The sequence below is a fragment of the Anser anser genome (genome assembly GCF_964211835.1).
Source record: "Anser anser genome assembly, chromosome: 25".
NCBI lineage: Eukaryota > Metazoa > Chordata > Aves > Anseriformes > Anatidae > Anser > Anser anser.
Genome location: NC_139746.1, coordinates 5515319 through 5539964, shown reverse-complemented (window position 1 = coordinate 5539964; position 24646 = coordinate 5515319). Strand labels below are relative to the sequence as shown.

Sequence of the window (24646 nt, the reverse complement as noted above, 5' to 3'; positions counted from 1 at the left end):
CCTCACTGCACCTGACTTTCCCCACTCCATATCCCAAACCCCCCTCTCCCCCAGGGACTCTTCCTTCAGCCCCGTACCCTTCTCCTCTCTTGTGGAGCTGCCCCCATTCCTCATCCCCTGGTGGAGACCGCCCAGCCCTTCATACACCTAGAACGCCCCCCCGGGGGATCACACCCCTCAGAACTGCCCTCCTCACTCCAGAACTGCCCCCCACATCCCTCAGAACTGCCCCCTCAGAACCACTCCCTCACTCCAGAACCACCCCTTGGCCCTTCAGTATTGCCCCCTCACTCCAGAACTGCCCCCGGCCCCTCAGAACTGCCCCCTGCTCTAGAAATGCCCCATGACCCCTCAGAGTTGCCCCCTACCCCCTCAGAATTGCCCCCTCACTCCAGATCCGCCTCCTGACCCCTCAGAACCGCCCCTCGCTGCACAACCGCCCCCTCGCTCCAGACCCCCCTCGCTCCAGAACTGCCCCCCGCGTTCCTCAGCACTGCCCCCTCGCCCCAGGACTGCCCCCTACCCCCTCAGACCTGCCCCCCCTGCCCGCTCAGACCCAGCCTCCCACCCCTCAGCGCCAGCCCCCTCCCGGGCCTGCCCGCCGGGGCCCCTCCCGCCGCCGCCGCCACCGCCCTCCCCTCCCCTCCCCTCCCCTCTCCCCGCCCCGCGCCGCCGCCTCCACCGCCTCCGCTCCCCCCCCTCCGCCCCGTGGCCCGGCCGGCGGCGGCTCCGTGCCCCATCCATGCGCCGCTGCTGCCCGGCTCTCTGCATCAGCAGCAGCAGCCGCGGCCCCGCCGGCCCCGCCGCCGGCCCCGCCCGCCCCGCCGCCGCCGCCGCCATCACCATCGCCGCCCCCCTCCCGCCCGCCGCCGTGTCCCGCCCGCCGCTCCTGGTGCTGGTGCTGCTGCAGCGCCGCCCCGCGCCGCCCGCTGCTGCGCCTCCGCCGCACAAAATGGCGGCCGGTGGGAGCGGCGGGGGCCCCGGGGGCCTCTCCTCCTCCTGCCCGCAGCCGCCGCCGCCGCCACCGGGCAACGGCGCCGCCGCCGCCGCTTGCACCAACGGCGCCCCCCCGGCGTCGCCGCCCGGCCTCACCTACAACCAGTGCGGCGCCGCCAACCCGGCGGCGGGCGGCGGAGGCGGCGCGGGGGGCCCGGCGGCGGCGGCGGCTCCGGCGGCGGCGGCGGCCGCTGCTGCCGCTGCGGCTGCGGTGGGGGGCACCGGGGGAGCCGGGGGGGCGGGCGGCCCCGGCGGGGCGCTGCAGCGGGAGCCGGTGTATAACTGGCAGGCGACGAAGCCGACGGTGCAGGAGCGCTTCGCCTTCCTCTTCAACAACGAGGTGCTGAGCGACGTCCACTTCCTGGTGGGGAAGGGCCGCGGCTCGCAGCGCATCCCGGCCCACAGGTGGGGGCGTGGGGCCGCGGCGCTGGGGGCGCGACGGGGGGCGGCAGGGCCGGGGGGGGACCCGGCGGGGGGGGGGGGGGAGGGTTGTCTGCCCTCGGTTTGGGGAGGGGGGGGACGCGTAGCCCCTGAGGGTGCCCCGGGCCTGGGGAGCCAGGTGTCCCAGGTGGGTTTTAGGGGGTAATGGGATGTGGGGGGGGGGACCCAGGTGACCCAGAAGGGTTTGGGGGGCACAGGCAGGCCGTGTGGGGCACCTAGATGACCCAGCAGGGTTTTTGGGGGGAGGAGTAATAGGCTTTGGAGGGGGCCGAGGTGACCCAGCAGGGGTTTGGGGGGGGACCCAGATGTTCCAGCAGTATTTTGGGGGGGGGGTATAATAGGCCGGGGGGGGGCAGGTAACCGAGCAGAGTTTGGGGGGTGGATAATAGGCTCTGGAGGGGACCCAGGTGACCCAGCAGGGTTTGGGGGGCAGACACAGGTAGGCCCTGGAGGGGGCCCAGGTGACCCAGAAGGGATTTGGGGGAGGATAATAGGGTCTGGAGGGGGACACCCAGGCCCCGCGAGGCCCGGCCAAGCCGTGGGTTTTGGGGTGGGTGCCCCCTCTGTGCTGCAGCCTGTGCTGGGGGCCCTAGGGGGCTGCTCAGGGATCGTGGCTGTGCTGGGGGGCGGGTTGGGTTTGCTGTGGAGCATCCGGGGCACCTTTTGGGGAGCGACGTGTCTCGGGGGGGTTTTACAGGGATCCTCTCTCCTGAAAGCAAACGCAGGGGGTTGGGTAACCGAGCTCAGGGACGCGTTCTCCGTGGTGCTGCGGTGGCCGGGTCCGGCTCTGCTGCTGCAGCCCCCAGCACCAGCCCCCAGACGGAGCCGGCATCGCCAGGCCTGTGGCACACCAGATCCCACCCGCAGGCCCTGTGCGTTGGTCTTTCACATGTTCCTGGCTGCATGTCTGTGCTTAGAGGTGACTGCTCCTCAGTTGGGCTGCCCGGTGTTGCATCGAACCTCTCTGAATCCTCAGATTGATTTAGTGTTCCTTCCTACGCTTGCCGCATCAGTGGACAGGGTCTGGTGTCTGGCTGTGTTTTCCCCTGAAGGGTAGGTGGGACAGAGGTGCATTGGCAGAGCGGCCGGCAGAGAGAGGTGCAGCAGGGACAAACGGACCCCTGGGTTTCACTCGGAAGCAGTCCTTGTTTCTGTGGGTTATGGAGGAAGGGAGGAATGTTTTGTCAACAGAGAAAGGGATTTGTGAGAGCAGTGAGAATGGAAGGAAGGAAGGAAGAGAGCAATGATTTGAGAAGGAAAATGTTGTGGCAGAAATTTGGTTTAAAAAATACAAGGTATTGAATTGTTGCTGAAGCCCTGTATTTTGGAAGGTAATCGCCACTACAAAACAAACCTGCAATTCTGAAAGAGCTGTACTGAGAATGACATCTGGACAGGAGGAAACCTGTGTATGTTCGTAAATGCTTAAGGCCAAGCTGCCATTTCAGAATTTGCAGCTCGGAGCTTACTGCTTGCTGAAAAGCTGGGGAGTTGTCCCCACCTGGGTAATTCAGAATGGACGTGGCTGATTGACATTCAGCGGCTTCTTGGGGCAGCTCCTTCGATTTGTAACAGAACTGCTGCATGTCACTCACAATCCCTGCTTCAGGGAGTACCTTCTGGTTTGCTCAGATGTACAAACAGCAAACGCAGGAGTCTTTCACTTGAGGGCAGGACCTGTTTTAATTGGGGATGGGGGAGGGCTTGTCAGTGTGCTCAGCAGCCGTGCTTGGCAAAGGGAGCCTCCCTCCAAGCAATTTCAGGCTATCGCTTTTCTCATATGTGCTTGTGCACCTGGAAGTTTTCCCTTCAGATTTCCCTTTTTTCTCTTTTTCTGTTTGAAGCACGCTTGTTCTGGGCCAGTTGGAATGTTGAGGGTGTCAGTTCTGCACTTGATAATTTGGAGCTTAATTAGTATTTGAGTATGCTTGCTCCTGTCCCGAGAACTAGGGTTGCTAGATAGGGAGGGGCAATGTTCATCCAGAAATAAGTGGAAAATAAATGAAGCTAAAGAAAAAAAAATAGCCCCAAAGTGAAACGTTGCTTAATTGCTCTGAAATCCATCTGGAACTCTGGGTGGTGAAGGTAGAATAGAGTGTGTCATGCCGTGACATCCCACTTACGGATTATATAGATTTTAGTGAAACTTGCCTGTATGATATTACAGTTGGGATATCCTGATGATTCATGAAGTACTGTGGTTATTTCAGAAACAGAGAGCTTAAAATAAAACCACCCAGACCCCTTCTGTGCTCAGCTCTCCCACAGCAGCCTAACAGCAGAAGATATTTTGTGCTGGAATTGAGTTGCAAAGCAACAACGAATTTAATTTGAGAGGCACCGTATTGCTTCAGCGGGCGAGGGCAGATGATGTACTTTGATGCTAGGTGCCTGAAATAGTGCACAATTAACAGGTAAGTATTTCTACAATCTGGTTTCGGACTAGGCCAGGTATAAAGAGTGGCTACAGTAGGAGCATGCCCTAAATAGGGTTCTTGAACAGTGGCTGGTGATGCCTTGAGGAATGGTCTGCAATATCTTATTTTAAACCGTGAGACTTGTGGTCTTTAATATGGCGTGGTACAAATTGTCAGCTTTGGCAGTAACCTGGTTAGCGCAAGTAATCTAAGAGCTGGACGTGATGATAGCTCAGCTCTTCTCTTGTCGGGCTCCTCAGAAAGGCGGGGATGGCGTGGCTGTAGGTGCGGGGAGCTGCGTGGCATAATGCCGAGCGATCGCGGGTCGCAGGTGGCGATGTCCTCGCGTGGTGGTGACCGGCAGGAGGCTTCCAAGAGCACTGTAGCTGTATGTTTAGGTGCTTTTAAGAGAGCCTGGCAAGTTCAGCAGTTCTTATAAAGCTCTAGAAACAGGGGACAGATACCTCACCAAGAGCAAACTGTGATGCTGTAATTGAAAGCTGTCTTTGCAGACAGATATCATAAGTGGCTGTGCTGGGCTTGACTGAAGGGTCTTCTATCCAAGCATCCGTCCTGGGAAGCATCCACAGCCCTGAGAAGATCACGCATCCTCTTTCCAAGAGGCTCCAGACGCTGTGGAAATTGTTTGCGTACCCTGGAGCAAGCTTGGTCTCCACGCCGTTAGCCTGGTCCCTCTTGCTGCCGAATCGGCCGCGAAGGAGGCAGAACAGCCGTATGTTTTTTGATTCCAAGGCTAACAAACATCAGACTGAGCAGGCTGTTTTGATGCCACTTGATGGCAACGTGGCCAAGATCGATGCGTTGATTATGCTCGACAGTAAGACGGAAGTTGTTGTTTGTTTTTTTTTTGCCCTTTTCCAGACTGGCTGCATCATGCACATCAGTGAGATTAGAAACATCTAAACCTTGTCGGCCGGGAGCTGCACGGATGGGGTAATTATACGTGTTAATTGGACAGAAAACATGGCCCAAAATGGAACGGGGCAAGTGTACGGCGATGCACCCCTGCGTATGCTTCATCCTGGGAGAATCACAGCTCGGAGACGGGCTGAGTTTTTTGGAAGCTTTTTCCAGGCATTTCCCTTCTGAGCTTGTCCCGTCTTTTCTTGGATGTGTATAAACCTGTCGTGCCTGCAGCGTCACGTGGCGGGCTGTACTACCGCCCGGCTCCCGGAGGTGTGCTTTGAAGGGCTTCTCCTTGGGGTCTTTGGACCTCATTTCACCTGGTGGCTCTGCTCCTTGCGCTGGAAGGATGCAGCAAGCGATCGTTGTTCATTCGCTTCTTGTCACCTAGGGCTTTGCAGAGCTCCCTCACATCACGTGTTGCTCTGTTCCCGTGTCAGCTCTTCTGATACAGGTATTTTAAGATTTCTCCGCAGTGGAGTGGATGGAGCAGGGAGGTGGTATGCAGTGGTGGGATAGTCATGGTTCTGAAATGGTTCATTTCGAACTGTAACTGCCTGCAAAGGGGGCAGGACTGTTGGGTATACAAGTTAAGGAGGTGACAAGTGGCGATACCAAGGTGAGCAAGGAAGCAGTAAAAAAACTGGTGGGTAGGAAGCTGTAAACAGAGTAATGAAGATGTTTTCTTGCAGGCTTCCAAAAGTCTTCAGAGTCAGCTTTGGATCTTCGTGAAGACAGTCAAATTATTCACCTCATCTGAGCTCCTTTGACTCTGCTTTTATTGCTGAAAGCCAGTTTACTTTGATTCTTACGTGTGCAGGGGAAATGATGAGGAATCAGATGTTGCTTTCTTAGTTGTTTTGCTCAGCTTCTGCTCATTTCTCTGCATCTTTTCAGTAGCTCACTTTGTTTTGCTACCACACTTGTTTAAAAATAACACTCGATGTTTGGATTCTTTCTTTGGCAAAGCTGGGACACTACGGGGAGCTTAGGGTACCTGCAGTTCCCTTTGGAGACTTGCATAATTGCATCGGGCAGTGCTCCTTAGGGTCAGGGGAGAGCCCTGCGGTGCGCTGGTTGCTACAGTGCTTCAGAAAATAGGAGAAAAAAACTATCACATCTCTATTACTCTGCCAGTTTGGCATAATTGTTTCTTCCCTCCAAAACAAACCCAGCTCTCTCTTTTGCAGACCTGCACAGCTGGGGAAACAAATGTGTACGTGTTGCACATTCCTTCTTTTCCTGGAGTGCCTTCAGAATAGGTTTAAGTGTTCGTTTTAGCAAGAGTAAGGAGATGCCACGAAGAGAGAGGGATTTTCTTACCTTAGTTGCGTCCCTTTAATGTTTTAAGGAAACTCGAAAAGCTGTAGTCTTGCAGGTTTTTTTAGAGTGCTGTGCATCTTTCTGGCACCTACTGGGATCCCTTTAGGGTTCAGCAGTGTGAAAAAAATCAAGCTGACTTGTCACTGAGCGAAATGGAAGCAAGGATTGGACAGCTTCTTTCAAATGAGTGCCCTTTTCAGAATGCTTCTGAAGGCTCTCCGCTAATTGAGGATGTAGACTGCGCTGGCTATGAAAATGAAAATTTTAGAGTGCAATTTATTTATGTTAATTTTTTTTTGTAGCAAATAATGCCAGCAACTGTCTTGCCACCGTCACTGCTTTTGTAAAAACAAGGAGTTTTGTTTCATCTGGCAATCCTAGTATTGTGAACAAGGTTTCTTATTTGTTCTTGACATTTTTCTTGGGAGTTGTTTGCTAGAAATATGCATGTGCATATTTTTTTTTTTAAACCAGTGTGGTTTGTCCCTAGCTCTCTTACCCAATTAGAAACAATACAACCCAGCTCGTCAGCCAAGCAGCCCGTCACAGCAAACAAGCCTGGCACGTCTACAGCGCTTCTCCCTGTTGTGTCTATAGAAGGTCTCCTCTGAACGGGGGCAGAGTGAAAAGTGAGAAAATGAAAAATTTTAAATAAAATGTGGAGAGGGGAAAAGAAAAAGAGCTTCCTACCATGGTAAAATCTAACCAAAGCTCCTCTGTAGTGATGGGCTTTTCCTTGGAGCCCGAGTGCCGGAGGTTTCTGTCTCGTGCCTTCTGTCACGTACGGTTTTCTGCCCCCAGTTCCAGATACTTCTCTCCATTGAAGCATGCTTCAAACTCTGCTGCAGCGAGAGCTGCTGAATTTTCTTCCTTTATAGCTGGAAGTGGTCGGAGTCATCGCTTCTACACTCTCGTCTCCTCCATGTCCCCATGCTCATCGGCCAGGCGGGGGCTGCTGAGGTGGACCTTCATGGCCCTTGCTTTATTTAACTTCAGGGAGCTGCGTGGTTGCAGCCACCAGGAACAAGCTGGTTTTCCTGGGAAAAACTCGTCTCTGAGATTTCAAACAATGGGAGTTCCCAGAAGTGCTTTTCTGAGGCACGGAGGCAGTAGCTTAGATATACACAGGCCTCTCAGCAGCTCCGTGGCTCCTCCTAAAACAGGAGCTGGTGTTTATCAGTGAGGGAAATCGTCTTGTTTACATGGGAGGGCCGAAAGATTATTTTCGGTCTCAAATCTGTTTTGTGGGAATTCTCGCTTCCTATTTCTTTAGGGCTGATAAAAATGCCTTCCTCTGTTTATCGCCGTGTAAACTCATAGCAGCGTGCAGAGGGTTTGCAGGCACCTCATGGCACAGGTTTGCTGCCCGTTGGGGTCTGCCCGCCCTCTAGGCTGAGCGAGGAGCAGCTTTGGTGCCCACGGCTCCGCGGACGCTGCTGGCGCGGTTTGCGCGCGCTGCTGTAATGAAGGATTCTCTGGGGAGACGTGAGGAGGTGGGTGATGTGTAGTGACGAGTTTTCTGTAAATATTTTCTGTCCGTGACTGTGGGGAACTGCACCAAGTCTTGGGCTCTATTCGCCGGAAGAACTTGAATTCCTTAAGTTGCTGTTTCTTAATTTCTCAACCTCACAAGCGGCCGTAGGCTCCTACAAGGGCTTTGTAAAGCAGCCACGTATATTCTGTTCCACGACGCACAAAATCTTGTCTTTTGGTGAACCATTGCAATGTTGTATACCGCGACTGGGCTCAGAATGAAGTTCTTTGCAACTTTGGTGTTTTCTCAGTAAATGAAGGAAAGTCTGGCACTCCCTTCTCTTGCAAAACATTTTTGCTTTACCGCTACGAGCGATTTGCCCTCCCTGGGGGAGGCCTTGGGGAACAGCAACTAGCCTGGGATTTTTTATTTTTATTTTTTGCAAGTGAGTATGGTTTAACGTAAGCTTTTTGTTTGTTTGTTTTTTTAATTTTAGATTTGTGCTTGCTGTGGGCAGTGCAGTCTTCGATGCAATGTTTAATGGTGGAATGGCCACAACGTCTACAGAGATTGAGCTGCCTGATGTGGAGCCTGCTGCCTTCCTAGCTTTGCTGAAGTAAGCTGCTTCTTCTAACACACAGCGTAACCGGAATGAACAGATTTATTGTAGAGAAGGGTATTTTCAATGAAAGCAGTGAACCATTTTGTGAAGTGGAGATCGTTACGCTTCTAAGTAAAATGCCTCTTTGTTGATCTGTTTGAGGGTGTTTAAATGCTAGTGCTAAATCTCCCTTTTCCTGGGTAAAAGTCTAGATTAGCTGCTGCACAAAAATATCTGACACGCTTCATCTTTAGGTTTACCAGCCATTAAATGATTACGCCCTCCCGCTGCTGATCTGCAGTGTGGGCAAAAATAAACTTAGTTTGGTAAATATGTAGTTATATATAGTTCGGCCATGAAAATGCAGTGATAGGGAGGGGTTCTGACGGGCAGTTGGCTTAAGTTCGCATGCCGGCCCTTTCGGTAAAGTTGATACCTGCTTAGACAGTGTCTCAACTTTTTTTTTTGTAAATGAATTGGTTTGATTTGATCCAAATGCTGTTAGAAAGAAGTGGGGAAAAGTAATCTTCTTAGAACTCCGTAAGTTACAAATATTTGGAGCTCAGTTTATGGGCATATGAGCAAGTTATAACAGGTAAGCGAGGGTGTGAAATCAGTGTCAGACATTCTGTGTGGTATCTCCCCCTGAGCATGCTTTATTCCTCTTTTGGAGAGCCGGTTTTGAATTTCCATTTCCAACATGCATTGTCAGTCTGCGTGCTGGGGGAAGGAGGAGGAAGGGGCTGTAACGTCCTATTCACTGATTTCTTTAAGCTTGGCTGGTGCCATATAACATCCAGCAGCAATCCTGAATGTATGCTGGAAAGTCATTGTCCCATTTCTATAGGATTTTTGTAACCTACTTCCCGGGGTTTCCAATACCGTGCTCTTGACATGTTCCCTGCTTGCTTCCTATTGGGAACAATTATTATATATAGCTTTGGCACACTTTTTGCTTTACCTTCAAAAAGTGCTTAGGTCGTGACTGTGCTATCTTAGAAGGTTTTAGAATTGATCTTCATAGGATGATAGGCCAGAAATAACAGGGAGCCCATAGCCCCCTCCCCTTTGGCTCATTTTAAACCAGACACCAGCACATGGGGAATCCCTTCAACTGGCATATGACTCTTTAGCAGCTTGTCTCTGAGCATCTCTGTGGAGTACAGAGTTAGCATCTGTCTTTAAAACTTAGCAAGGCTAAAATATCGAGCGAATTAGAGGCAAAATCGGGTTGTTACCCTGCCAGTATTGAAATTTCAACAGTCACATAAAAAGAACAGTATGATCTTGGAAGAGAACAGTCATCTGAAAGGACTAAGATGATCTGTTTCAGTGGATTTCAACAGAAATGTTTATATATTGTAAGAGGAATATTGTGTGGATTGCCACAGTGACTCTAAAGCTTGCAGTAATGCTACAGCAGTTGTGCCTGTAGTCCAGTGATATCTTAGCTGCTTAAATCTAGAACTGAACTAAGCTCATTGTTTAAAAGTGACAAAGGAGGCATGGGTGTTGTTCCCGTAGGAAGCTTACCAAGCTCTACCAGTCCCTCAAAATGCTGATCCGAAGTGGAAGCTGCTCCTTATGTATGTCCATGGACTTGGTCCGGATCATGACCTAATGCTGCAGGATCAGGAGCTTATCAAGAGACAAACTGCTCATCCTGAACACTCAGCACAAGGCCCCTTCTGGGCACCAGGTTGTGTTTGTGGGCTAGGAGCCTTTAACAGGTCTGCTGTAACTGCAAAAGAGATCCTTTTTTTTTCTTTTTTTCTTTCCCCCCCCCCCTTTTTTTTTTTAAATAGTAACCAAAAGAACCATTTTGATTTTCTGAGGTCACAGTCTGAATCTTCTTTTAAACTATGCTGCGCTTTTTCACAGTTTGAGCATCTCTTCTTATCCCACTTAGCGTACAGTTTAGACTACGGTAAAAATAGTTACTGATGTAGTCATTGCAGTAAATGAAACTAGTTGTTTTTTGTACAACTATGTTCTTTTAAGCTTGTAATAAACAGGGTTGTGTAGTGAAAGTAGAACTGGTGAAGGGATGTGTGCAAAACACATTTGTGAGCCAGTGGCTTGATGCTGTTATTAACGGATGCTCTAAAGCGACACAAAAACCTGCTTTCAGTGGCACTGAGAGCGGTCCCTGTCCTCCGAACCCCTCTGTTTCTGCATCCCGGAGCTGCATCCTGACCCTCGCTGTTGCTGGAGGACCAGGAGCTCCGTGGCCGTGCTGCAGCCAGTCCCCCTGCAGGAGAGCAGCCCTGTAGCTGCGCGAAGCCTGCAGGACCAGCTGCAACACGACGTGCTCTTGTGCCTCCCCAGGCCACTGGAGAAATGCAGCAGAAGAAATGGCTGGAGTTTCCAAAATCTCCTGTGGAACAGGAATGCCAAGTCCTGCTAACAGGCTTAATACTACGTCTCTGTGCTTAAAGCCTGCTTGGTGCCTTTCAGACCCTGATCGCAAATGCTTGACTGGTTAAAGGAAAAACAGTAAACAAAAACTCTGCATGGGATTAGGACTGACATCAAATGTGTAACTGTTTTTACTGAATTCAGCCTGTCAGTTCCTGTTGTCTCTAATCAGCATGCTTGGGTATGAGGAGGCTCGGGCAGGCTTCCTATGAAGACCTTTGTTTTTCCATGCGGTATGAATGTGCGTCCTTGTTTTGGCCTAACAGTGAAGGCTGATGCTTTGCTAGCAGCGTGGCAGTCCTTGTTTTTCATCGTAATTAACTCTTGCTTTACGCCTAAGTTATATTTCTTGCTGTATTTTAACACCTGTATAATGGAACAAAACTGTTTTAACAAAGATTTAGCATATAAAGCGGAGAGATGAGGGGAAGTGGCGCACGGGTAAAACATCTCTCATCTGCAGTAGATGTAGATGTTTGATTGCTTCTGATAACTTTTGAATTGGAACTAAAATAATGGAGCCTCTCTTCTGAAGTAGGCAGGCAGAATTGAATTTTTGTCCTTGTTTAGTGTAACTGAACAGTTGAAAATTTTAATTCACAGTCTGCACTTGGCCAGAGAATGCTCCAGTCCAGTGTAAGTGGCTGGCTAAGCAGCTCACTGGCTGTGGGGATGTGAGGCAGTTTGAGTTGCTAGAACAGATATTCATTCTGTTTTATTCATTAAAAGTTATGCCGTAAGGAGTGGTTTTTCATAGAATCATAAAATCAGTCAGGTTGGAGAAGACCTCTAAGATCATCCAGTCCAACCTTTAACCTAGTACTGCCAAGTCCACCACTAAACCACGCTGCGAAGTTCTGCATCTCCACGTTTCTTGAAGACCTCCAGGGATGGTGGCCCAACCACTTCCCTGGGCAGCCTGTTCCAGTGCTGCACAACCCTTTCAGTAAAGACATTTCCCCTAATATCCAACCTAAACCTCCCTGGCACAACTCGAGGCTATTTTTGTTTGCTTGTTTAAAAAAAAAAAAAAACAAACTAGAATCACTGGGAAGGATGTAAAAATTGTTCCATCTCTCCAAAAATGGGGCCAGGCTGATGGGCAGAAGCACAAATAAGCTTTTATGAACTGCAAGGGATTTTTTTTTTATACCTTGTTATCTTACTGGCTACATCAGAGCAATGTTTGTTTGTATGCTTTCAGATTTCTTTATTCAGACGAAGTTCAGATTGGACCAGAGACTGTTATGACAACGCTTTACACAGCTAAAAAATATGCGGTTCCAGCCCTGGAAGCTCATTGTGTGGAATTTCTTAAAAAAAACCTCCGAGCAGACAATGCATTCATGCTGTTAACACAGGTGAGCTTGCAGTCATTTGGATTAAATTTCTTGAGTGACGTCCGTCAGAATAAGAAAATAGAAGTTTTCTGAGTGTTAGAGAGTTGATTGTCCAAAACGGAGCAGTTCTGTGTCTTGTGCTTTTTGATTTTTCTTACAGGAATGTAGTGCTGATGAGCAGGTTCGTATGAGGAACAATAAGATACAGCAAGTGTTGCTGCCATTTCAGCTCTGCTTTTTGTTTTGGTGTGGCAGGAGATTCCATCCAGTGTGTGAACTGGGGAAGAAATTAACAGGATGGAAAAACTTCATCTGCCAAGAAGAAAAGTGAAATGAGAGGATTTTCACTTGTTTGGGTTCAGGACTTTCTCCGTGCAAAGCTTACTTCATCTGACTGGCCAGACACTCTTTGAAGGGCTGTTTTGCAATAGTTTCCCCCAGAATGGGGATAAAAGACAATGCAACTCCTTCAAGAGCGCTTTGGTTGGCTAATTTGCATAGGAGAGGAAATGGCCACTACCTGTTAGAGATAACAAAGTGATCTCTTCCTCAGCCTGCTCCAGCTAACCCTGTTGCCGTACAGGAGGCATGCAGACATGGAGTCGCAGTACAACCGTGTTTCTCGACTCAGGTTGACTGCATGTCCGTGTGCCCTTCCCTCTTATCTGGGAGTTGGGCTGGTCTCTTTGCGTTTGACTCTTCTAAGTAGCAAACTGGAAGCCAGTGTTTACTGCTTCTGCTTATTTTGGAGAAGATCAGGTTTGCACTCAGGTTGATTAATCTAGCATCACTATCCTTCCTGTTCCTTGGCTTCATTTTTTTTCTTTCTGGTCCCTGCCACCCTCTCTGCTAACAGCTGACATACCAGTGACTTCCACGGTGTAGCCATGCCGTCACCTGTGCATTGCAGCGTCTGTCACATTGCCAGGGACACCCTCTTCTGGGTGGTGTAGGAACAAGAACCGAACATGCATTGTGGGCGCTGAGTTTTTCCTTCAGGGAATGGACGTACTTTTGACTAGCTCTGGAGAACTGTTTCTGATCAGCCTGCTCAGGAAAGCTGCCGTGATTTTTGATGTTAAAGAAACCCTGCAGAAGAGTCTTCACAGATGCCCTGAGTTGGGAACCAGTGCACTGAAGTGGTCTGGCTCTGCGAGGTTGTCCTCCCTTGCCCAGTATAGCTGGCTGCCGGCTCTTTTCCTCCTTGTCAGGAGTATAAGCGTCTTTCAGGCTGTGACACTGGTTACTGCATCAGTGGCAGTGTCCCCCTGCAGTTTTTTTTGCAAAGCCTGAAGCAGTGTTGGCTCAGAGCAGCTGAGCTCTTTGCTTGTTTGCTGTGATTAGGCTGGGATTTTATATGAGTTTAAATATTTGGATCAGGTTCTCAAAGTGGTTCTACTTTACACTGCCATTGTAGATACTCTTGGCTGCTGAGGATTCAGCTTTGGCTGCATTAAATGTCTAATGCTTGAGTGTAAAATACTGTCTCTTTTAACAAATGTTTTTTTTTCTTTAAAAAAACTTGGCTCTTTTCCACATGCCATAAGTGGGTGAGGCAGCCTCTGATACATGGGGGGAGCCACATTCCACTTCGTGGGAAAGGTTTAAGATTTAAAGGTTCTTGCTTGGGTAATGGTAGCCAAATTTGCACTCCCATCTGATTCACCGTGAGACAATTGTAACTCTTTGGCTGCAGCGGTCTTGATCTTTGGGCTCTGCAGCCTGAAATCTGAAAGATCGGGAGCTGTTATCCAAAAGCTGAGAAGCGATCTCTCCTACTGACTTCAGTTTTGAAGAGGCATCCTGTGCTTGCCATCACCTGATGAGAATTAGACACACAAACTGTTTGGTGGTATTCCTTATGTACGGATTTTGTGGCATGGTGTCCCTCCACAACCTGACATCTCAGGTATGGCAAGGTAGCATTTAGGTTTGCAGTAACTTCTTTACAATTCACAAAGTTCCTTTGGCAAAGCAAGAAGGGGTACTAGTTTTTCATGTATCAAAACCAAGATAGTGCCTGGTGCTGTCAGCTGTGCTGGGGCAGCTGAAATGCTGGATGGGGACAGGCCTTCCTGCTTCCTTTTGCTTTGTGAAATTAGCTTAGGGCTTATCCATTGTGATTAATTATCACTGATGATTCATATCCAGTGTATGTTTGCTGTCACAATATACCGAGTCTCTTAAATGTCTGAGGCTGGAATTCTTTCAGAAACGTATCTCAGTGGTAGGCTGCACGAGGCTCCTCACTCAGTGAGTCTGTTATCGAGAGACTCTGAGATCTGGTCCTCCAGTGTGAAAATCAGCCTCTGTTTCTTGCAACAGATCTGTCAACTACAGACTCGAGATTTGAGATGTATCTTGTACAAAACACTTTCCAACAGGCTTAAGATTGTGGACAGCTGATTGTAGAGCCTAAGATCCCAAAACTCTTTTGCATGTATCCTTGCTAAATGCTGTGGGTCGGCAACTACGACAGTAATGGTGTTTCAAGCAACTGCTTATCTCTGGCAGAAATATAAGCAACAAACAGCCTTCCTAATCGATTGTGCCTCATAGTGAACACGGTGCAGTTTCATGCCAGATGTACACGCAAATGTCATTCTGATCAACAAGACGTAATAGCCTGCCTGAAGGAGCTCTGGGGGAGAACTCCATGACTGTAATGTAAGTCCTTCACGTGTCAGAAGAGAGCCACTCCAGTAGTAAAGTCTGAGTCAGTCGCAGCTCTTGGATGCCAAGAGCGCGAGGCGCTGGCAGGCCTCCAGCCCCAGGAGCAGGGGACGACTGGTGAGACTTCCCTGGCCCATCACAACGCTGAGATGTTTCAGCTCTTTGTGCTTGAGGTCTCAACGTCGAAGGTGGACTCTGCTGAACTCTACAGCCCGTGAACAAAGGTGAAGCAGAAGATGCCCAAGGGTCGGAGCCTCTGTGAGTGACTGAATTCCCAGCCCAAAACACAAGTTGTAAACCTTACCAGTGGCAGTTCAAGTCCCCAGGTATTGTGGCTCTGTAATGTTAGGTGTCGTGCAAAGATGGTCCCTTCCTAAATAGCAAAGACAAAGCACTGGAGAAAAGAAGTCATCCTGGTGCCTTTTGTGTGTTCCCACCTTGCTTTTGCTTCTGCTAGGCACAGGGATGATAACGTGCCTTTGTGGTCTCGGAGAGGGGGGATCTGAGGTGAGGAGTGAAATATTAGGACTTTGGGTACAGAGATCCTGAGCAACTCTCCGAGCTGTGTACGGATTTGGTTTGGACTAGTACCCTATTTTGGGGGGAGTTCTTCAAGGTAACTAGATTGGAGTGGATGTTTCTGTGTAAAAATAAGCAAATGCACTAAGCAGGCTGCCTACCCTGCAGGGTTTTGTGCATCTCTGGGATGGAGCTGTGTGCCTGTTAAGGCATTTTGCTAATACATGAGATGAGCGTGACTGTGTTCTTACAGAATAAGCCACCTCTTCATATCCTTAGAGCGAGCAGGCCTGGAGTCATTGGGCAAAGCTTTCTTCTAAATATAAAAATAATGTAGTAAAAATTACCCGTGTTCAGCTGACATGGTCAGTATGGTGCTCGAAAGCACTACAGTCGTGTTAACTGACGTGATGTTGAAACAAAGACGTGCCTGAAGACATGCACAGCTAAAACAGAACAGATGCCAAATGCAGATTTTTTTTTCTAGTGTTTGCCTTGTCATGCTTAAATGCTTGTGAAAGACTGCTGCAGCCCAGTGAATTCGTGATGCAGTCAGGCAAAGTACTGCTAATGAAGATGGGCTCTGGGGGAGCGGGGAGCGTCCTTACCCAGGGTAAATTTTAAAATACCTTTTGTGTTAATGATTGCTTCTTCATTACTAGGCAAGACTTTTTGATGAGCCTCAGCTGGCCAGCCTTTGCCTAGAGAACATAGACAAGAACACATCAGATGCCATCAATGCAGAGGGGTTTACAGACATTGATCTAGGTAAGCATTTTTTCCTCCGTCTTCTGCAGGCTTTCATAACAGGCTAAGCTCTAAAGTTATTACAGGTTAATACTTGGTGCTTTTCTTTTGTAGCTTTGCTGTTCTGGATTAATCTGTTGAATGAACAGTCCCTGGCACTAAGTGGCTGGAGACGAAGCATTTGCAAAAGAGCATGCTCACTTGCAGAAATATCCTGGAATCTGCTTACTTAGGTGCAACTTGATTTTTCTGGGCATGATACAAAGCCTGTTTCCTCTGTTGATGTTGGCAGGTTTTGGGTGGGTGTAACTTGCCCTCTTTTGTGGAGTTGGCCGTGTTCCCTGAGTCTTCGTCAGGTTTTGGAGTTAAAAAGGTGTTGCGCTTTTGGAAGCAAGAACTGGTTATTTTAATTATCGTATGCAGTAGCCAAACTTGCTGGGCACAGTTAATAGACATTAAAATTCAGACTTTAACCTTCTTCTAATGAAATGGAATATGGAGGTAAGACACAGGTAACCTTCTGGCTTGTGTGCTGCTTGCTTCATCCAAATTGCACATCAGGTAAGTTGCAATTTATTCTACTGCGCTTGCATTAACATACCAAATAAATGGGCACTGTTTGCTGCTCCGGTGAGTTACTTGCTTATGGAATATGCAGATATATCTTCCTTATAGGTTGCAGGCAGCGCTTTTGGGAGATGCTGTTTTTTCAACTGCTTCTCTTTCACTCGTTTTGGCTGTACATGCGGTAGTTGTGGCTAGGTAAAACCGGGTCATTTGGGTTAGTGCCTAAAGTTGTCCCTGTCTGTCCTGCCTTGCAGACACCCTGGTTGCGGTGCTGGAGAGGGATACCTTGGGGATCCGGGAGGTTCGTTTGTTTAATGCAGTGGTTCGCTGGTCAGAGGCTGAGTGTCAACGGCAGCAACTTCAGGTGATTCCAGAGAACAAGCGGAAAGTACTGGGCAAAGCGCTTTCTCTTATCCGCTTCCCATTGATGACTATTGAGGAGTTTGCAGCAGGTAACTGAACAAAGGCGTTTCTGGCAGCCCTGGTCTTTGCTTTCTCTGAGCTACAGAGGACTAAGTACATGAAAGTGGATTTTTTTGCTGTGTGTTCTGCAGTAACTTAAACTTGAGATTATTCCCCATTCACACTGACCTACAGAATCTGCTGTGTAAATGCTGTTTCCATCCATGATCATCTTGTTTTTAAAGGTGCTCCCTCAGGTGCAAGTAGGATCATACCTCCTCATTTGCTTTCACAGTATGTTCACATGGTTACTTTCCCATTCAGCTGAGATATAAATGGGTTCACATGCATTCGTTTCCAGCCATATAACCTACACAAAGCAAATGGTGTTGTAAATAGTTGCTGTTGATTGTAGCCTGTTCCCCAAGAGAGAAGAGGACGTTTCCTCACCCTCTGTTTGCTGTTGCCTCTAATCCAGTGGTGATGTTGACCATGTTTTACTGATACCATTCAGAGCAGAGCCTCATAACAAGAAAAACTTTTTAAATGTTCTTTGAGCTGAAAGGTTGGTGGTATTTAGTTTTTCTCAAGTTGTTTTTCAGGTTTACAGTAGGATCTTGGTCTAAAAGATGTCTAATGCATTTAACAGTTTTGACTAAAGACTTTTTGAGTTTTGTTTTCATTGCCTGTTGTCTTTTGACTTCATGCTCTGGTGGTTCTTCAGGGATTGAAAACTGGCAATTGGCTTAAACATTTTTCATGCTAAAAGACACCATGGAACCATTTTCAATGCTGAAACTCCTTTTATGCTACAGTTACCTGTACAAAGAAACAGGAGTCAGTGAAGCCATTTTCGTTGTGAATTTCTTCTTTAGGTAAAGATGGCATCAGCTGATTGATAGTTAATGTACATCTTTCTAGAGGGATATTAGTAAAGTAAATCTGCGCTTAAAACTTGGCCCCCCACTTTATTTGCCTGTCACAGTAGTGGTGTGGATTTAGGGACATGAATCTCTTCAGAAATAGCTCGGCCAGGGAGACAGGGATCTGCTCATCCAAAGTTAGTAGCTTTTTCCTTTGTGTTGGCACTCAGTGAAAACATAGCACGTTCTGTTCCTGCATTGCGTGTTGTGCCAAACAGCAGCTTGCAGCAGGGTCAGAGGCTCGCAGTCTGGCTAGATGGAAGAGAGCATCCTCCTGGATGGTGTTAAGGCAGGGTAATTACGTGTACTGAGCTGTGAATTTTTGTGTTTCAATCCTCCCTTCAGATCTTGTGTAAATCCATCTCAGTGGGAGGAATGTGTTAATTCTGGCATATTTGGGTTGAAGCCTTGGAGTGGGGAATGCCCCCACCCTATACTGGCTGTCACAGCTGTTTGTTGGACTGGGATCTTTGATCTGTCTTCTTGCTTTGAAAGAAACTTTTCAAGTTTTCTCCTTCCACTTTAATCTGAAAGATGAACAAACGAAACTCCAATACACCAAACCTGAGTGCTTGCACAGGTCAGCAGTCCCTTCAACAACCTCCTACCTTGGGACTGCTTCAGCTCCCTCCTGAGTGTTTGAGGGACTTCCTTGGTGACCCCAGCAGAGGAAGGAGAGGGAAATGGCTCCCCTCTGCTGCTCACTCCCTAGAGGGGAGGTGAGGGGAAGGGCATGGTATGGGTGGTGGTTTCACCCACTTATGGTATAATCTGTATTGAATGTGGAGTTTTGCATGAAGACGTTTTAACTGGCAAATGTGTCACTCCCCCTTTAAGTAGGTAATTTGAAACATTTGAGAATTGCATTGCAGCAGCACAGGATACGTTTAGACTTGATCAGTGATGGTTAATTTTTGCTGAGCAAAGTATCCACAAGCTCATTCATCTGTTAACAGCCTTCTTCCTTTATTTTTTTCATCTGTACCTATTGCGGTCTTGGGCCACGTTATGTCTACTGGCCAGGAGTATGCAGCTGGGCCCAGTTTTCACATCTTGCTGAATTTAACCAACTACAAGTCACATTGGACCAAAAAGTAGCTAGGCTTTGCTTTCCATGTTACAGAACACTCAGTTCTCCACCATGCACCAGTGGTCTTTGTGTAGAAAGCCTCTCACAAATAAGAGGTGCAGAGCAACTTTTTACTATTTGCTAAAGGAATTGAGATGTGGACTAATTTTTACCCCGTTCCACTTCTGAAAGTATTTGGAGTTGTTTCCAAAGCTTGAGTTTAACATCTCTTTGGAATAAACATCTAGTTATGGGAGCAAAGATGAGAATGGCTCAGTTCACGCTAAAAATCCCTAGTGTTTTTTCTAGGTTCTACAAAAGCAGGCAAAGAATCTTTTTTTTAAAAAAAAAATGGAGTTCAAATGCCCCAGGAAGGGAGGGAGTCAAAGCAGTGCAGGAACTGAACCACCTTTGTCTCAACTGAAAAGTATTCCTCTTTCTAAGTTGATGGTGGCCAGGTGAGATTCCCTCCCATTACCCCTCATGGGCTCCCATGGTGTCTTAACATTAATATTATAAAATACCAGTGTAGATGTATGAAAATCCCTCTTATCTGTATTATCATATCCTGAGGGAATGGAGGAAGGATTAGCTGAATGATTGTTTTTAAACCATCCCTTTTAGCCAAATGCGTTTTGGCTCTGTGGAGCTGTGCTCTTAATTGCCATGTCACGTATGTGCTCTGCAGAGAGGCTCTGCAGCCCACTGCTACCCTGCAAATAAAAGGCAGGCAGCGCTTTCTGTCTGAAGCTTAATTTCTGGACATGCCAGTGAAATCCTGTTTCTGATGTTCTCCTTCGCAAGTCATGCGTGCCTCCTACCCCTGAAACCTCGCGAGTATCCCTTTCAGCTTGTGAAGGCTGACCACCTCATGGTTTTCGTGCTCCTCTGCAGGGCCTGCCCAGTCGGGAATCCTCACGGACCGGGAGGTGGTGAGCCTGTTCCTCCACTTCACAGTGAACCCAAAGCCACGGGTGGAGTTCATCGACCGACCACGCTGCTGCCTGCGGGGGAAGGAGTGCAGCATCAGCCGTTTCCAGCAGGTGGAGAGCCGCTGGGGGTACAGTGGGACTAGTGACAGGATAAGGTCAGCTTCTCTGCTAATTCTGCTGCTGATAGATTCATGTTTACTGAGCTTTCAGCCTACTCTAGACCTAAACCTGCAAGGTTACGTGCTAGACCCTGACTCTGCCACATGAACCCTCATGCAAACCACAAAGAGAAAGCGTTTTGCTGGGCAAAAGCCTCACCAGGCGCATTAACCTGCATGTGCAGCTGCAGGCTGCCACTTTGCTTCTGTATTGGCAAAGGTTTGCAGCAATTGTGGCCCTCGAGCACAGGCCTCTTGGTGGATGTATCTGTCTCCTCTTCAAATGGCTTCCTGCAGCTGTATGGGCATGTAGCGGTTGGTCACCAGGCAGCTTACAGCCGCCTCCTGTGCCTGGGTACATTGACTAACCAGTGCTCCATCAGGTCAGTTCCCTGCTGTATCCTAAGTGTAAACGTGGTTTGTTGAAGCCCCTTAATCTTGCCTGTTTGAGGGAGGGATTAGAATGACAATGCTTGCTGCGCCTGCCTTTCCGCTAACATCTAGTTTGTTTATACCTAAGCTGGGAGAGAGACAGCAAAGTCCAGCCATGGTGACAGACGTAGCATGGCATGGCAAGTGGTGGTGGTTTGCAAGCCTTGAGTGTCCAAGTGGTTAGAGCAAGACAGGAAGTATCCTGAAAGCTTTGGTTGTTTCCAGGTTGTTCCTTGTCTTGGGGGAAAAAGGAGCTTGCATGAATACAGTTCTTTAAAAACCTCAAGGTTCTCCGTTGGTGGTTCCCTCGCATACCAATAGTGCTGTCAGCCTTCTGGAAGGGTCCATATTGGCCCAGAGATCCAGTTGGAAGAGCTGCTAGCTCCAAACATTTACTGCTCTGAGATCTAGCATTCAGAGGTCTTGTATTTGACTTTATGCACAGCTGCTGACAGCATCAGGGTCCGTCCGTCTTCAGCCAGGCCTGTGTGTGGTTCAGTACTGAATATTTTGTGCGGGGGGCAGTACAGTGGCTTCTGGCTTGCCACAGTGTTTGTCCTTGGAATACACAGGGCTGAAAGAATTGGTGGGCAGGTGAAGCAGGTGAAGAAACGATGCTGGCAGTTTGGCAGCCACTGAGGCTTTCTGCTAGCTGAGAAGATAGAGTTGAACAGGGGGGTGAATATCCTTGCCCTTGATGTCTTAGGCAGCAGGGATTCCTGCATTCAGGAGCTATTGACTCTTATTTTCTACTCTTGGGTAAATCTTGAGTGCAGCTAGCTGCTACCCTGCAGTTATATTCAGCCAATGCTCAAAAGCACATTAACAATTCTCCTCCAGTGCTTAGCAGTGAAATACCTAATGACACTTTAAGTGGTCTTTGCTGTTACCTTGCTTGAAAGACTGTTGCTGCTGTGAGGTGGGTGCTATTCCACGCTCTGCAGGCTACTCTGCCTTTGCCTGGCTGGCGTTTTTGGATGCTGACATCATACTGCAACCTCAAGGTGCTTCTGAGCTGGACTCCGAAGCCCAATGATGGGATGATGCAGCTTTGCATTTTACATGGGCAAACAAATTTACTTGCTGGCCCATTAGGACAGTCCAAGATGTAAGCTTACAAGTTATGGTTTCTGTAAAGGATTTCAGTTATTAGTAAGAGTTGCACTTGGAACTGCAGTATGTGCTTGATTAAACAGTAGATATGAAATTAAAGTGAGTGAAGATACTTGTGCTTCATCATCGTACTGTTTCAGTACAGGAGTGGTAAGTTGATCTGACTTTCGTGATCTGTTCCTGCAGGTTCTCAGTAAACAAAAGGATATTTGTGGTTGGGTTTGGATTATACGGATCCATACATGGGCCAACGGATTACCAAGTAAATATACAGGTAATTCTTTGTACTACGTCAAAAATCGTTGCTAATGTGGGGACTACTTTACACGTTTTAGTGAGTATGCAACAGAATCTTAACTTGGAAGGGACTGCATTTGTTTTATAGATAGGGTGCTTGGCAGAGGTAGTGTGGGCCAGATGGGGCACTGGGGATAAGAGGGATTATTGCTCTCAATTTGATGCAGCCTCCCATCGCACGCATCACTGCAGTATCTCCCCAAGTCTGTTCATGGCCTTTGAAAATACGTCCAGGAGAGTTGTGAAACAGTTTGAGAAAAGCCATGCACGTTTTCCTACATCAGGCAGGCAGGCTGATTCTGCAGCAGCGGTCGGGTATTGCATTGCCATTTGTACTTTCGCTCCAGGCTGTACAAATGCAGCGGAGCAGTCACAGTTCAGCAAGGGAAGAGAAGAAAACAATTGCTGTGAGTGTGCTGGGCCTGTGCAGTGCCAGTGTGCACCCGTTTGAGATGGCAAGTAGGACTTAGGGAGCTTGTTTTCTGACACAGCTGTCTGAAGTCCATTAAAAGCTGTTTGAAAGACTTTGTCTTATACAAGTCTTGTGCACGTTGTTCTGGATGTACGTAAGTAACCTGCCTGCGTCTGGATCCCATGAGAGCAATTGCCCCCAGGAAAGTTACCCCAACACAGCTGATGTGACAAGCACAGTCTGTCTGTGCTTCCTAAACTGCCAGGGTCTCTTTCTAGTGCCTCTGAGCTCTTGGAGGCTAAAAGGAAGCAAAGGTCTAAGCAAGCAGCCACCTGCCGTGCTGCGCCAGGCTTCAGGGTAAAGAGGGGAATGTCTTTGTCTTGGGTTTTCCGGGATGCAAGCCCGCTGTTGTTCAGTGTGTGATGGCACAAGCAACGGGATAGTGCAGTCGCAACAGGGCTCTGAAGCTGTGGTGGAACTGGTCAAACTACCGAGTCCCTCAGATCCAGTGCGGTTCGGGGGGGCGCCTGCACTAGTGCCAATTCTGATGTGCAGGGCAGCTTTCAACTAACCGTACGGATTAAAAGTTAACACATCTCTTGCAGATCATCCACACAGACAGTAACACGGTCCTGGGGCAGAATGACACGGGGTTCAGCTGTGATGGATCATCAAACACTTTCCGGGTCATGTTCAAGGAACCTGTTGAGATTTTACCCAACGTCAACTATACAGCATGTGCTACTCTAAAGGTACTGTAGCGGGGCAGCATGGATAGAAGAGAGGCTTACAAGTGTAGGTGAAAGCAGGCTTCTTCAGTGCAATGTGGTTCTTACTCTCTGCATGTTTCAGTGAGGCGAGTTTAGTTTTAAAGGCCTCCTCTGGAGACCTTCACCTGGTGGTGCAATGTGTGCATACTGACCATCAGCATTCAGAGTTGGTTTTTAACTTGTCTAGCAAGTGTACAGTAATTAACAGGCTGTATTAGTGATGAAGCGAGGGGATTTTTTTCTTGGTGCACACAGATAAACTGTCAGCTCTGTATGCGTGTAATCCAGAGCCCGTCTGCACTGGCTTAAAAAAGTTGTTATTGAACTGTTGAGATCTGGTTAAATGCAGTGTTAAGCTCTGATAGAGATGAAAACTTTGCTCAAAATAACTAAAGAAGCAGAAAGAAAAGGGAGGTGCTGAGACTTCCAAAGCTCATTGCTTTGGGTGGAGCGTACCTGGGCAGCAGGGTCCAGCAGGGCTGCGATCTCTGTCTTGATCTGTTCTTCTCCTCTTCTGTAACCATTGCAGGGTCCAGATTCCCACTATGGAACCAAAGGACTGCGCAAAGTGATCCATGAATCACCAACAACAGGAGCCAAAACCTGCTTTACGTTCTGCTACGCGGCTGGGAATAACAACGGCACTTCTGTGGAGGATGGACAAATCCCAGAGATCATCTTCTACACATAGTGCAGCTGCGGAGCTGGCTCTGGACTTTTCTGTTCTCTTCCCCGTGACCTTCCAAACTAAATTTCTGGCTGAGTTTGACCACACCAATTGGAGCCACACTAGCCAAAGGTCTCAGTAAAACCATTTCAAAGCTCATGTTTTGCCTTGTGCTAGTGATTCTGCTGCTATCCCATACCAGACTAACTGGTTTACCAGTATCATTTGTAGGTTGTCTGTGGCTAGTCATTTTTCACTTTACTGATTAATCCTATCTAACAACATGCATTTTTTTGACTGTAATGAATGTAGATGCTTTTCCACCAGTCAGAAGCATGGAAACGAGTGGCTCTGGTCGTGGTTACACTTGCTGTGAGGAGCAAATCCTGCAAAAAGAAAAAAAGACACAGTCGGGCTGTATGGCCCCTCCTCCTCCTCTGCTCTAGTGCAGCAGTTGAGGCAAAGCGGTTTGCGGTGCTTGGCCGGCAACACCACTGCAAAGGCAGAGCTCGACCAGCCTGCGCCTGGCGCGTCCCCTCCTGCTGGCTGCAGCACGTGCAGCCGCCTTCAAAAAGTGACAGAAAGTGGCCTTTTCCCTGAGGCTTGCTGTTTCAGCACTACACGGTCTTGAGGGAGACCTCAAAACTAGAGCGCCTCTAGAGACTACAGCGTTTTCATGCTATTCTCACTAATTTGTGACAATCCTTTACCTTGGGCAGTTGGTGACAGCGAGGTGAGCTCCCCTGCAGGGCTGAGAAGGGGCAGCGGCTCTGGCAGGGCAGGCTCTGTCCTCTCCTGGGGGCAGCTGCTCTGCTGAGTCCCGTGGTGCTTCTTCCAAACTCCGTATGGTGTTCAAAATGATGGGTGATACTCAGATAACCCCGTGCAGCGTTTAGCAGCAGGGAAATCTGTACTAGTCGTTACTGTGCTAATCAAATCCTTTGTTTGCAGATAGTGCTGGGATTTGTCAGTTGGAGCAAGCAAGGGAACTTGCCTCACCTGGCCCCCATGTTCCTGTGTATTGCTGCTGT

At 48.5% G+C, this 24646-nt stretch overlaps 1 protein-coding gene across 3 annotated transcripts; it reads left to right on the top strand.

Moving 5' to 3' along the window:
- Positions 1-727: 727 nt before the first annotated feature.
- On the top strand, positions 728-23774 carry BTBD2 (BTB domain containing 2). Of its 3 annotated transcripts, none has more exons than XR_014575394.1 (9): positions 728-1401; positions 8072-8191; positions 11799-11955; positions 15789-15894; positions 16695-16892; positions 19729-19877; positions 21656-21743; positions 22784-22930; positions 23478-23774. XR_014575394.1 is itself a non-coding variant. In XM_083811462.1 (9 exons), the coding sequence occupies exons 1-9, from the start codon at positions 743-745 to the stop codon at positions 23637-23639; spliced, it is 1830 nt and encodes a 609-aa protein (XP_083667588.1). In that variant the 5' UTR covers positions 728-742; the 3' UTR covers positions 23640-23774. The 3 variants fall into 3 exon arrangements, 2 of the variants coding, with proteins under 2 accessions (XP_083667588.1, XP_083667589.1); XM_083811462.1 differs by having other exon boundaries at positions 19729-19921; XM_083811463.1 differs by lacking the exon at positions 16695-16892 and having other exon boundaries at positions 19729-19921.
- The last annotated feature ends 872 nt before the right edge of the window (positions 23775-24646 follow it).

What these genes read in the sequence shown, in the direction of transcription:
- BTBD2 (XM_083811462.1), top strand. Translation starts at nt 743, where the DNA reads ATGCGCCGCTGCTGCCCGGCTCTCTGCATCAGCAGCAGCAGCCGCGGC. An exon ending in GCCTTCCTAGCTTTGCTGAA is followed by an intron (nt 8,192 to 11,798) that starts GTAAGCTGCTTC and finishes GTATGCTTTCAG; the next exon opens with ATTTCTTTATTCAGACGAAG. An exon ending in ATTACCAAGTAAATATACAG is followed by an intron (nt 21,744 to 22,783) that starts GTAATTCTTTGT and finishes CATCTCTTGCAG; the next exon opens with ATCATCCACACAGACAGTAA.